General features: G+C 39.4%; 1 protein-coding gene across 2 annotated transcripts in view; it reads left to right on the top strand.

The window, feature by feature from the left end:
* tgfbr3 (transforming growth factor, beta receptor III) overlaps positions 1-14,808 on the top strand; it is a 67,851-nt gene extending 53,043 nt beyond the window's left edge. For both annotated transcript variants that reach the window (XM_069150928.1, XM_069150929.1), the window contains exons 13-17: positions 341-634; positions 1,217-1,343; positions 5,285-5,335; positions 6,341-6,445; positions 10,437-14,808. In XM_069150928.1, coding sequence (XP_069007029.1) covers positions 341-634; positions 1,217-1,343; positions 5,285-5,335; positions 6,341-6,445; positions 10,437-10,555 — 696 coding nt within the window. In that variant the 3' untranslated portion in view covers positions 10,556-14,808. The remainder of the gene's footprint in view (positions 1-340; positions 635-1,216; positions 1,344-5,284; positions 5,336-6,340; positions 6,446-10,436) is intronic.
* Positions 14,809-14,936: the final 128 nt, after the last annotated feature.

The following is a 14,936-nucleotide window of genomic DNA, read 5'->3' as shown; positions in this document are numbered from 1 at the left end:
TATATAGTGTGTAAATTTGTTTGGTTGCATGGTTTTTTTCTGACAGCTAAAAGAAACCAGACGCTCAATGGAGAACTGGGTTTGTCACTGGAAATGACACCTTGCATCATTTGATCTAAAGCTAATATGAAAATCTTGATTATTTGAGCTTTGCGTAAATAATTCAAACTGTAAGGGTTAGTGAATAAATTCTTATACCTTCTTTTTTTTATCTGTGAAAAAGAAAGCTCATCTCAAACAATTTCACTCATCATTCACTGACTTTAGTCTTATGAAGAGGATTGTTGTAACAAATGGTACAAGGATAAAATCTTCTTTTTCCTTTTTTCTCTCTCTCCAGGTTACATCAACTGCATCAGATCCCGAGTTGGGCTTCACCATAATATCATGCTTCATCTCTCCCAACTCCAACCCCAGCGTGGCCTCAGACTACAGACTTATTGAGACAGTTTGCCCCACAGATGACTCCGTCAAATACTATCCTCAGAGGGACTTCCCTGTGCCTCATGCAAAGATCGATAAGAAAAGTTTCAGCTTCACCTTCAAATCAAAGTTCAACATGTGTCTTCTCTTCCTGCACTGTGAGATGTCTCTGTGTTCCAAAAGATCTCAGGGGATCCAAGAACTTCCAGCGGTATGCAGTATCATCTTCTCCAAGTTACTTTTATTTTTTTGCATATTTATTATTTTAAAATTATTGTACAAGCCCTCACGGTTGTTTTAGTCTTTCCAGAGCCATATAGCAGCGTTTGTTTAAGAAGGTTTCAAGCCGGTCTTGTTGTGCACTGTCTTTACTCTGGCTGACTGAAACCATTCAGTGTCAGGTCTGCAGCCCAAAGCTCAGCAGGAAATATGAATTGATGCAAAGTTTGCCAGGCGTCCAGCTGCATCAGTCATATTCATAATTTTTTATTTTTCTAATTGTCCAAATTATATTGTCTCTTGCCAGCAGAGTAAAGCAGAGTTTTGGCCTGAGGCTAACTTGTCATTTTAAAGCTGACTGTTATATTCTGATCATGATCAGAGTCAGGTGAGGCTTATGAATTTGTCATGTTTGATTTCTAAGCTAATACAATTTGTTATGTATGACACAAGGCATTTACATGAGTTTAAACATCGGAATGTTTGCTTTTGCCTTAGCATAACATTTTCGCTGTCAATTTTCAAATTTTCAAGTAATTAAATCTCTTATTTCATTTTAATTTTTTCTGGACAGTGCTTAAAACCCAGCAACACCTGTGATTCTTTTACTGCGGACAATATCATGTCCATGATGATGGGCACCAAGGTGTCTACTAAAACGCTGGTTGTGGTGGATCGTTCGGATAAAATCGACATAACAGGTAGGAGGAAGAAAAAAACACAATTTACACCTACTTAGACCTTATGCCACAAGTTCAGTCATTCTTTGAGCTGGGATGTCCGCAATCGCCACGGTCTTGAAGCGATGGATCCAGAGAAAGCTCGGAGCGGTATTTGGAGATTAGACCAAACCACAAAATACTGCACATCATGTCCCCACATCTGGCCATCATTAAGTACAGTGTGTGTGTGTGTGTGTGTGTGTGTGTGTGTGTGTGTGTGTGTGTGTGTGTGTGTGTGTGTGTGTGTGCGTGCGTGCGTGTGTGCGCATGTGAATATGATTATGCAATTGTGTATACAGGTGCATATGTATGCACATTTGGTGTGTGCGAGCATGTCTCCATTTATATTGATATCTGAACGCAGGATTGTATTTTTTGTGTGTCTCTACATACTAGCGTATACTTGACTGGAGTACAAGGGGAGTGTGCTGAAGCTGTGTTCTGCTGCTCTGGACCAGTCCACGTTGAGAGAGATGTGGAAAAAGAGGAGTCATACAGCACTGAACTCCAGTTGTTTTCACTTAGACCCTTCGCTGTGGCCTCCCTTTTCAACTAGAGCAGGGGAGAGAGGGGAGTGGTGGTCCTGTCATTGGCTATGGGAGCCCAGCCTGGGCCCCAAGGGCATCACTTGTTTAGTCACCCATTCATTCACTCAATGTATTGCTGAGTGTGTATTGCTGTATGTGTGATGAGAGGGACGGAGCAGCCTGCAGGGGGTGGGGGTCTGAGTCAACCACCATCACATTTGACTGATTATGACCTAAACAGAGATGGGCTGATCTCATGAGTGTCCATTCTCCAGTGGACTGCCAGAGTTTTTCAAATTAGCCTTCCCTCTCGGCAATGACTTCAATAAGAGTCAACTTTATTGGCTCATGATTTGATATGGTGACATCATTTTAATCAGTGTGAGCTACAGCCAGACATTATAGCAACATGGCTGATGGCCAGTTGAAGATTATTGTGGATATATTGTATCACTGTGTATGTCAGTTGGGCAGCACAGTGTCAGTTCTGTGATGGAACCTGCTGGCCACCACAGTCATTTCTGTGTGGAGTTTGCCAGTTTTCTGTGACTGTGTGGGTTTTCTCCAAAGACATGCATGTTAGGTTCATTTGTGACTAAGTAGGCCGTTGGTGTTAATGGTTTTCTGTATTTTTGTGATTAAGCAGGTATGGGTAATGGTATGGTGTATATGTGAGCTGAAGTAACATTGTATTTGCAGTTGAGAATTGACAATAATTGCAGTTTATACAATTATATATTGTACAAGAACAATTTATCAGTAAATTTATTTATTTGTTGATAATTGGTTAAATTACCTGTCATCCAAAACTAGAACCTGATGATTTGCCAGAAATTTGAGGGTGGTATCTGGGATGGCCCCTTGGATCCACAAGTTTATCTTGTCAGGTGTGCTAAAAATGTTTCACTATTTCCTGACACTTCATCGGCCAAACTGATTAATTGTTTTATCAGAAAAAGGATTTATATAGTATTTGATAATGAAAAAGTAATCGTTAGTTGCATCCATTTCCAGAGAGTTGCTGTACACGTGAGGGTTTTCAGTTGTATTTAAATGTTTTAATCTTAAACGTCAATGTTGGTAGTAGCCTTAAAAAATATTTTATCAATCAGGGTCTAGAGTGACTCAGAGTTTCACAGGAAACCTTTCATCACAAGTGGGTGGATTTACTACATTAAAATTGGGCATTGTGTTTCATTGCTGGGCAAAGATACTATATAGATGCAGTAACTTTTTAGCACAGACATACCAGTGTTGATGTTGAAGATATTGGTGATGCGGGACTATATAACATGAAGTAATGGCGGTGTGAGTAAGCTAAGCTAATCCACAGTGGGCAGCAGGGTGCAGTGTCCACACCACCGTGCCCCTGCGGCAGGTTTATTTTCCATGGAGTCGAATAAGTAAACACAGATATGCCATAAACACAGTGAAAAAAAACTAAATTTCAAAGACCATGTTCTCCAACACAAAGGCATCTCTCATACTAGGATGGCAAACAAAACAAGCAGCCTTTTCAAGGGCCACAGTTCTGCACTGGACATGATTCCAAAGAGCTGAACTTGATCCTCTAATCAAAGAGGGCCATTTGGGGCCAACTTGGTGCGTGGAAAAAACAGCCTCAAAGCCCTGTCATCAAAAGTAGATTTACTGCTTCACAACATCAATAAATGTCATCCCTGTTTTATGGATTTGGTAACGTTCTGAAAAAAGTTGAAAAGTATAGTTTGTCTGAGAGGTTGGTTGTGTTGATTGTATCATAACACCAGTAAAAGTAGTATTCATTTAGTTCAAGTCTGCAATAAGTAAAGGAAGGAGAAAACTTTTAACATCAGGTTTATTATACTAAACATAATGGAGAGACTGGAACTGCAGTGAGTAGAATATAAATGAGTCGACCCTTCAGATTGCTTATCTTTCTTTGTAGCTCATTTCTCTGATAAATATCTGTGGTGATGTATCACCTTAAATCCTGCTGAGTGAGGTATTTTTGCTCCTCTCCACTCGCCAGATGTCAAATAGCTTACTTTATCATTAAAATGACCATAAAACTCAAAACTTATCATTTTAACACTCAAAATCAAAGGATGTTTGTACTTATGCATGAGTTAGGATTCATGCCTTGTCGCCACTAAAAAAAAGTCAAAATTTATGACAAATATTCTTCCATGCTTTTCAACAGCACAGATCCTTTTCCTTTGTCTTTCTACTGAAGTTTCAGCGCCTTATGGAGCTGAGTTGGTTTCAGTAACAAGCCTTGAACTATCAAGTTTAAAAGGACAGCCCCCCTGTGTCGAGAGTCTTGGAGAGGTGACATCAGGGGTTTCAGCTCTCCATGAGGAAAGGTCAAAATTGAACAAAAACAAGTCATTACGCAGGAGTGCCTTTTCATTCCATCGCACACACACTTACATAAACAAATGACGTTCATAGGGATATCAGTGCTGTTCTAACGTTGGCTGCCATTTAAAGCTGCAAACATAAGTCATGAGTTTAACTGAGGCTGCTGTCTGGTTAAAGAAGTGAACAACAGTTGAGACGAGTGACCCGTCCTGCAGCGTATTGTTCCCCAGAGACATCAAGGCATTCTTTGAAAAGGTGCATTCATTTTTCAGCTTGATCCAACACATAATAGTAAGAAGGGATGAAGAAGAAGAAGAAGAACAATGGAAGTTGACAAGAAAACATTAGACACTGCAGTCTTTTGCTGGCTGCAGTTTGCATGCCGTTCTTTTCTGCTCTGCTTGTGAGGCTGCAAGTGTTGATGGCCTCTCTCTACATTCTTAGCATAACAAGTCAGTTGGGACAGATAACACCGGAGCGATGGGATGGGGTGGAGGGTGGCAGAGAGGACGTCCTCTGGCCATCGTCCCCTCTGAAATTAAAGTCTTCCCTGATGACCTGTCAACATCCATTATGCGAGATGAAAACTTAAAGGTGTTCTTTCCAAGAATAGCACCCATTGTGATGGAATCTTGGACGTGTACCAGGTTTGCCTCTTGAGTTCACCACCACACAAGCGCCTTTGTATTGTTTGTTAAGACATCATTACAGCTAATTTCACTTTTGAAAGGCTTCCAGATGGATGGAAATAAATGGGTGAGCAGAACTGGCTGGAGTCAGAAGGTTCATCCAATAGGACTCCGTCAGTTTACAAAATACCTGCTCTTTCAGCGTTTTTCTGGTTCAGGTTTCTGTATCACATTCCACAGAGAATTGCTTATCAACGCAGTGCCATATCAGCAATCTTCTGCTCCTCTGGTGTGTGGCTGACAGGCTGTCTCAGCATGTATTGTGTTATTTTTAATGTCTCATAAGTCATAATGTATACAGTGCATCTTCATACATAAAAGTCAATGCACACTGAAATGTTATTTTTTTGGTATTTTGCAGATTATCCGACAAACATTGCACCAGTAAGCCCACAGGAACCTGACAATGAAAGTAAGAGGAAAATAGCATTGTATTTTACTCCTCTTTTACATTGTTTTATGTATACCTATGTAAATTATATGGAGCCTGAAAGTGGCCCCAAAAACAATTATTCAATTCAATTTAATTCAATTTTATTTATATAACGTCAAATCACAACACAGGTTATTTCATGGCACTTAACACATTAAAGTCCTTACAACAAGACTTTACAATGTTATACAAAGAAACCCAACAATTCAACAATTCAACAATTCCCACATAAGCTAGGAGGGAAATAAACTCCTCTTTAAGGGAGAAAAACCTCCAACAGAGGGAAGGAAAAACTCCCTCTTAACAGGAAGAAACCTCCGACAGAACCAGGCTCAGGGGTGGACGGCTATCTGCCTCGACCGGTTGGGGTGAGAGGAGAGCAGAGAGAGAAAAGGACAGCATAGAGATAGAAGAGAAGAACTGTTGGTGGAGACGACAAGCGCAGGGCAGAGACATGCAGCTCCATGACGGGACACCTGCAAAAGAAAGAACAGAAACTACGCGAGCGAGGGAACTGAATGGAGACAACAGACAATAAGAAACAACTATGGTAGAGAAAAAGATGGTGAGGTATGAGTCTATAGAGAATTAAAGAGTAGGAGGAAAGAAAAGAAGCTCAGCGTGTAACGAGGTCCCCCAGCAGCCTCGGCCTATGACAGCATAACTAAGGGTTGGTTCAGGTCTACCTGAGCCAGCCCTAACAATAAGCTTTATCAAAAAGGAACGTTTTGAGTTTAATCTTAAAGCTAGAGAAGGTTTCTGCCCCGCGAACACAATTCATTTTACAATTATTGTGAAAATAAAAATGATACATAAATTCCTTAATTGGTATTGTTTGTTTATTTATCTGACATAATTCCTAAATGTAATTTTTGTTTGATCATATTGTAAATGTCCATAGAACTTTTATTTGAAAAGTTTCAATTATTTCCCTGCCTTCATGTCAACATTTATGAACTATGTGCTGTTGTGTTTCCCGTGCAGACACATATGTGCTGGACACTCCAACAGTGGTGGGGATTGCCTTTGCAGCCTTTGTGATTGGGGCTCTGTTGACCGGAGCCCTGTGGTTTATCTACTCCCGCACAGGTAAGTCCTTTACCTGCTGCTCCACAGCCCCGACTCACCTCTCTGCTTTAATGAAAAGATAAGATGCAAAGGAATGTCCGAGGGTCTCTGTGCCAGAAATGTACCGCTGCGATTGCCAAACATCCTGCTGCTGACACAGGCTGGTCCACAATAACATACTGACTCCTCTACTGTAAATATATCCTGTTGGTCAGCAGCAAGAGCTCCTCTCTTTCCTGCCTTTGAATGTTTTGGAGGCTGCGTGATGGTCAGCAAATATTCTCAGTACAATGGCTGGAGACAAGTTGGAAATTCCCCTTGTTGGGTTTAGTGGGCGCTCGCAGGAAAAGACTCACAATCTGTCCAATAGATGCCAAGACCTTCCCCATCGTCCCCGGCCTGCTGACCTCAGCTGACCCCTTAGAGCAATTGTTCTCCCAGCAGCCCACTTACTTCACCATTGCATAGAGCTGCCCTGTTCTCGTTGAACTTACTGTTTAGATGGTGATCCTTTATGCCACTGACCTGTTCCCTGTGGCTGATGTGTTCTCCGTGGATGTCTTTCATAAACAGAGTTAGGATGTTTCAGTTTAGAATTTATGGTTTTCAGAAAATACAATATTAGTTATGAAGTTTAAGATAAGTTTACAGTAAATCATCCTCCTTGTTAGGTGTAAATGAAGCAAAAACACTGACAAAGTTTGTCACATTTATGTTTTGTAGTGTTTACTAAAATTGATTTCTATTGGCAGTAAACATCAGCTGTCAGATCACAGGGGCCTTACCTTAATAACAATATTGCTGTTTGCTTCTCCTTACAAAGTTACTTTATTTCAGCTATTGAGTGACTAACTGGCTGGTTTTCCAAAGACAGTAAATGTCAAAAGTGAGCATGGATACACAACAGGTGAAAATATAGTAGTAGAACAAAATGTGTGGCCAGGACTTTGGGCTAAAGGCACATGTTCCTCCTGATGTTATTAAAATAGGCCTGAGGTCACTTTTGATGGGTGTTATAAGCTGTTTTGGCTGAAATGGCCTTATATGGCAACATTTGTGGTCCTATGTAATCCCCAAGACCGTCAGTTTCCCAAAAGAACCGCCCAGAATATCACTTCAGAGGGCGTTTTAAACCATAGAGTACAGAGTGATGAAACATGAAAACAAATCTGAGTCTTTCACCTCAGGGTCCGAGGGGAAAATTAGATATGGTAATTAGATCTAGTAATTGGAAATATATTTGGAGTTTTGTATCCTTTACTCTTTAATTCCTTGTAAGGCAGTTAGGATTATAAAGGTTTTAAACAGCAACCTCATAATATATCATTTTACATTTTGCTCATTGTCTTGGCACACTAATGTGTATTGTGCCAGGGCTGTAATGTCCTTGGCAAAACAAAAATCTGTTCTCCACCTTTGTTCAATTGGTGAAATAACACACACATGAAAAACTGTTATCATTTGTGAAAACAGGCTCATTCACTCACATGAGGAGAAATTTCACACATTATCTTCTCCGAAATCCAAACAGCCACTGAAGACCCGAAACATTATGACCCCCACTGCTATATCATGTATGCTGTTGGTCCTGGACTCCACAAGACCTCGAAAGGTACCCTGTGTTATCTGGTACCAGCAGCAGATCCTTTAAGTCCTGTAAGTTGTGAGTTGGAGCCGTTGCAGATCAGACTTGCCCCAGCACATCCCCCAACACAGTTGCTGGCTCATGTTCTGTCCCTCCGAGAGCACCCTGCAAGCACTAGATGCTCCAAGATCCCAGTTGTCAGGCCATAACGGTTCCTCCTGGCAAAGTGGCTCAGATCTTTACGTCTGCACATTTCTCCCAAATCCAACACATTACGTTAGCACGAAAACCTGACCACTTACCATCTAATATATCCAGACGCTGACATATGACCCACTCCACACCAGCTTTCTTAAGCTCCGTTAGATGAATGGCGCTGGAGATAGAAGTGTTGGTCTGTTGTGTGGACAGCTCTTGCATGGATTGAAGGAGATTTTGTTTTGATATTCATAGTATCTAGAGGATAGATCCTAATAGTTTTGGTGACCCCTGACTTTTCCACCAGTGCCTGACATTTGTAGTTCGGAGTGAAATTCCATGACAACTGTTTCCACGAAAGTTGATTCACATCCCCCCTCAGACTGATTTTAATTAAGTGCCATCATCAGGTCAAAATTTGAATGTGTCCGATATTTCTGTGACTAATGCTATTCCCATCAGCTGGACTTTATGTTTAGTGCTAATCAGCAAATGTTAGTATGGTAAACAGCTAAACTAACATGGTAAGCAAGGAAAACATTTTACCTGCTGTGCATCAGCATATTAGCCTTGTCATATTAGCATTTAGCAGTGCTGTGTCTAAACGCAGCTTTTTCAGAGCCCCAAGCATGCCTGTACAATGTAACTCTAAAAACCGAGGAACATAATTGAAAATGTTTCTATAGTTCATTTTAGAGTTCAGATTTTTGGTATTGCATTCCTCGAGCGTTTGTGCGACAGTCTGAGGCTGCTTGTCCACACATGAGAAAAGTGTCAGCAGTATTTCTTACCTATCTAGGGTTAATAAAGTAATTGATGAAACTCACACTCATATACACAGACGCAGAAGAAATAGAATTAGTAAGTATAAGAAATGTCAGGTCTTTATATCCCTAGACACATGACATTGTCAGTTTGGATTATTAAGTGCTTTTGTCCAAGACATACTGAGAGTGTGCTACTCTTGTGATTACTAAACCAAAGGTTAAGGCAAATTATCAGAGTTGACATATTTCAACAACTTCATGCAGAGTTTTCATACACAGTATGTTTCTGTGACATAAAAGAAGCCTTTATCTCGCCTATCGAGAAAGATAATATTGGATTTGATCATTTAAATTTCCTCAGACAGATGAGGTAAATCCCAGTCCCTTTGTTTTGTAAAGCTCTCGGTCCTGGGAGGGAACGACTGCTGGCAGCTCGGCTCTGGTAAACATTAGCAGAACTGGGGCCTGAAAGAGGGAGCGGGATACAATATTGCCTGTGGATACATATGCATGTTCTACATGCAAGCACTTGTACAAACACACACAACTTCTAGCACTAAGCTATCGATAGACAAATCAAGGAGAGAATGTGCACTCTTTACTTTTCTGTGAGGAAAGAAGCAAGGGACAGATTGAAGTAATAACTGTGCCGAATACTCAAATTAAACTCAGGCTTGGCTTTATTTCAAAAGCTGTTCATTGTCTGTCAGAGATGTTTGTTTTGTAAACAAACTTCAGCACTGTTTTTTGCCCTTCATTTAAGTGTTGGAATCTGAGAGTCTACAAAATGAAATGCTTATTTAGACATAGAACAATAAACCGGTCAGTGGTTTGAGCTCCAGCCACCAGGTCCTGTGTTGTGTTTGTTCTGCTTTATCTTCTAAAGCAAGGCTAATTGATTCCAGATAACATGAGGAATAACTCCATGAGTTCTTCTCTTTGTGTTTAAAATGTCATCCGTCAAATAGGATGTGGCCGTTTACTTGCGGGCTCTGTGAGGTGACATCTTTTGGGGCCTAGCCATTGAAATCACTGTGAATCTGGGGCAGATTGTGCTTGAAGATGATAAGAGTTAGGGAAGATGATGTCCACAATTCTTTTTTAATTCTATACATTTAGTAAGTGCCTTGTACTGAAAAGTATACTACTACTACTTGCTTGAATACAATGAAATCCTCCACATAGGACTGTGCAAAAAACACTGCAATTTCTTTTCAGCAACAGTGTAAGGTTTTTGTCAGGAGGTGACAGTCATAGTAAACAGTTGGAGATTAACACATGATACAATTTTTTTCTTGGTACAGACTTACAACGGAGGCCGCAGAGTCTTAGAGGAGTTCAATTTGTCGCTTTAACCAAATCAGTTTGTCTTGTAACTCTAGCTCTTTCTAAATGATATCCATTTTTTTCTCTCTCCCTTTGGTCCATTTCCCTACTCCCTGTGCTCCTGCGCTATGTCTAGGTGAGACAGCTGGCACACAGCCGGTCCAGAAGTCGCAGCCCGCCTCCGAGAACAGCAGTGCTGCCCACAGTATTGGCAGCACGCAAAGCACACCGTGCTCCAGCAGCAGCACAGCGTAGCCCAGGACTCCACCCAGCAGGATGCACAGCCGTGCAGCGGAACAGGAAGGGCCTGGCGGTTCACAGGGACCGCAGTGTTTATCTCCTTCCATGAAAGGACATTTTGGGGGATGCGATAGAAAGGAAAAAGCACGATTTTAAAAGAAAAAAAGAGGGAAAAAAACATGTAATATTGGTGCCACTTCCAGCGTGTGTATACAAATGTACATCCTGATGTTCTGTGTGTGTAACAGTTCTGAGACAGAACCGTCACCCGCGCCTCGTGTCTAAAAGAAAGCTTCAAGAAATAGTTTATTCCAGGCATTTCTTTCTAATACAAGGGCTGCTTTTTTTTCTGACAACCACACAGCCTGTTGTTTTGACCTTAAATGGTTTGATTGAGACTTTTTGTAACCAAGCAGGTGTTTTCCAAGAGCGAACAAACGCAATAAGGCTGCAGTGATGTCAGTGTTCAATTGCGCAATGTTGATGGCTGGATCATAACCAGTTAGTTTATGACATGCAAAGCAGAAAATGGCAAAGAAGCAAAACAACCACTATTAACATAGTCATCATCCTGATGCAGAGCGATAATGGCTTTTGAAACACAGTGTTGGTATTGAATGTATACAGAAGAGTGAACACCAAAAACTGTGAAAGACAAATGTGAAAGACATTCTGATAAAATTCCACAACATATAATCATTTTATAATCATAAGCATTTTTTCCTTAATAATGGATTCAGTTACACAGATTGGTAAAGGTTATAGGTATAGTAATATGTTTGAGTGGATCTACGTCGAAGCTTAGGTCTGAGACTCAATTTAATTTGTGTTACACAGCTTCATCGGGGCATTATGGGTTCCCTTTTTAGTAGCTGGTGTTAAGAAAACAGTTTAGCATTTAGCATCAAGGGATATATGCTAATTTTCTTTTTGTTTAAAAGTTAAATGAGAAGATTGATACCTCTCTCAGATCTGCATGTTATATGGAGGTGGATCCAGGAGGTGAATAGCCTAGCTTAGCATAATAGGTGGAAACGGGTCATTTAGAGGAATAGCTCAACATTTTTAGGAAAAAACAGTCAGAGCACAAAACACCAAATTGTCATTCTTCTTCAGTGTCTCTTTACTTGTGATCTTTAGATGTGGTTGTAGGTGTGTTTTAGAGCTATTGTCAAAGCCAAGCACGAGGCAATTTTCCTAACTTAGCATAAAGACCATCTGTAAGGTCAGAAAAACAGCTCCGAAAATATTTGAAAATCATCTTGTCTGCTTAACCCGTATATATATTTGATTAATCAAATATATAAAAACAACAATTCTGCATTGTAAGGGCAGTTTCATGCTGCAAGTCTTTTTCGAATGTTGTGCTCCTCCTCAATCCTAGCTGTTCCCCCTCTATGCTAAACTACGCCAATCCCCTCCCATCTCCAGCAGCATATTGCTGCGTACAGACATGACAGTGATATCGATTATCTGTTCTAACTCTTGGAAAGAAAGTGAATAAGGGTATTTCTCAACATGTTGAATTATTCCTTCTAGACGTGTATATTTTTGTGAATATTGTAAATACTTAAAAAAATGCTACGTGGCAGCGTGTGAGTGCAAATTCAGTTTTTATTCTCCTGGAATTGACAGGATTATCGGTTTGAGGTCCATTAATGACATTTCTCATTTTAAGAAGTAAAATATGAATCATAGTGCTGAACGATTAAATACATGTAGGGGATAATTCACGGGCATAAACTGGTAATCAGTGTTAAGGGTAGTTGACATAGTTTGTGTCCTGCTGTCTGCCCCTTTACGTGAGACTTGACTTAACACAATTTTCACTATTGAATAACCTGTGGATAATCACTTCATCATTTATTCTATAAATTGTCAGAATAAATAGAAAAGCTGTCTGTCCAACAGCCCAAAATCCCCAAAATAGTGGAAAGCAGTGAAGTAGTTGCGAAATACTGATTTGGCATGTTCTGGTGATGAAACGATGATTTGCTTTCTGTCAGTTGGCTGGTCCATTATTCAGCTGATTGTCCACCTATCAAGCAGACCAAGACAGAGCTTGGTTTTCTGTCATTATAAAAAGTCAAACATGCAGTGTTTGGACTTTCTTATCCCGATTGTTTTTGTATAAATCTTGGCACTGACAGTGTTTTGAATAAGCTTTAGCTGAAGCTCATTGTTATCGACATATATTTTCTGCAACGCCACGATTACCCCACCGTCTCAGAAGAATATGAATGTTTGCTGTAGTGTGCGTGTGTTTATCAGACTGAGTGGGGCCTTTGAATCCACGAAGGGAAGTTTCCCTGCAACAATTCATTCGTGTCTCTGGTCAAACAGAATGTATATTCTCTCAGTGTTAGATTTATTTTTCTTTTCTTATGTAAACATGTATAAAGCCTTCTACAAAGAGTATAAATATATATATTTGTGTATAAAATTATATTTTGGAAGATATTTACCAAGAGAAATTTATTGTCCTTTATGTAAGTACTGTGAATGTGGAGGTCCTCGTATGCGTAACACGTTTGTGAGAGAATTTATTTAGAATACTCACAAAGGCCATGTTTTATGACACTTTGATTAAAATGAAATATGATTATTTATAATACAAAATGTTCAGAAAGAGGCTCATTTTCCTGTCAAAATTTAAAAAAAAAAAAAAAAAAGAATATCCCATTTATCTACTATTCAAACTTCTGTCCTTTTTTATTAAATAAGGAACCATAAATTATGTAATGAATTTAAAATGAATATTAAACACTTTATAAATGCTTTTTCAATCGGAGCATCTGTACATGGATTACAACTCATGATGTTTTCTTCAACAATTATTATATGTCATCATCTTAGACTTGGGTATAATTTGAATTTCCCCACTTGGCAATTAAGTATGCATATTTTCATATGAAGTAAAGAAATTGATGTTACATAATATTGTAAAATTAATATACCTTCAATGCAAATTTTATATCATCGATGATAGAATGTAGCTAAATATTGGACTATATTTGTTTGTTTTTGACGTGAGATTAGTAAAGAATGGATCCCCTTCAGTTACTGTTGTGCCATATAATAAAACTCCCCAACTGGTATTGATTTTTTTGGTTGTCACAACAATGATGTACAATTTATAACCTTTAAATAATCATCCCTAAACCCCCCAATGTCCAAAGTTGAACTATATTTTGAATAAGAAACTGGACTTTGTAATACGTTTGTATGTGAGAATGGAGGGTGGAGAAAGTCCAGCTATCGGTTGTTTGGAAAATTCAACTGTTCTCAATAACAGTTGAGAAAATCATTTTTATTGAGTTGTATTAGAACCACTTGGTTTTGGAGCAACATTTAGAACATGTTTGTTTTATTGGGCCTTGGGCCACGTGTGTCCACCGCCAAAATCCAGCTGAGTTATGCAGTAATATGTTGCATTAGCATGATAATGAACAACATTGCAGTATCCCAGTGTTCGGTATACTAAATATCCTTACTGACAGATCCATGTGCTACAGAGCAGTCATGCTGGGATTAAGGCTTTCTGACGTTCTTGTAGTTTCGCAATGACTCTTTTCAAATGCAGTAAATGTATTTCCCAATGTAGTTATCGCCCTCTCCTCTCATTTAAGAACATGTGGATATTCTCTCACTAAAACTAATATTTCAATACAATTTGTGAAATTCGCTCTTTAACTACCAACATTCCTCCCCACCTTTTGCCCCGGTGCATGCTGGGAGAAGCTATGCCGCTTCCCCAATCATGACAAGTATAGATAATGTTATGCTGTTATCAATATAAATGAATGCTGTACTCCACACAAAATCGTGTTACAGTATGTGTAGTGAAGAAGTAAAAGATGGAGTTCCACTATTTGACTCACAGTTAATGCTGAACAGTTGTAATTGGAGCACAAATCCATTCTAGTTATTGATTGTATTTTTTAACCATTTGACTACCTCTTGTTTTTCTGTGAATGTGTACTTTGTGTCTCTGTAAGTATGTACGTGAGTGTATTCTGTATGCTATATTATACTGCAGATATGTTTTTTTTGCAGTCTCACATTTAATTTTAAAATTTTAAAGCAAACAATGACGAGCTAAAGCTTCTCCATGATGCCAAGATTGCCTTTTTTAGACTTTGGAAATGTGTCAAACTCAAGTTAGCCGATATTGTTGCTTTTAGTTATTGAAACTTTTTTATATGCTGTAAATACGCATGACATTTGTATACCCGATATGACCAATACATTTCCATGATAATTCACAAGATTCGTGGCTGTTTGATGATTCCTCTGCCATTTTTGGAGTTTTCGCACCAGGCGAGTCGAGTGTTTAAGTGTACACACGTGTGGATGCCTCCTGTATGGATTGAGTTTACAACAGTCAGCCGCAGTA

The sequence above is a fragment of the Embiotoca jacksoni genome, unplaced genomic scaffold, assembly GCF_022577435.1.
Source record: "Embiotoca jacksoni isolate LCO1_2020_lvr unplaced genomic scaffold, fEmbJac1.0.p SCAF_16, whole genome shotgun sequence".
Classification (NCBI taxonomy): domain Eukaryota; kingdom Metazoa; phylum Chordata; class Actinopteri; family Embiotocidae; genus Embiotoca; species Embiotoca jacksoni.
This window is presented reverse-complemented; position numbering and strand designations above follow the sequence as displayed.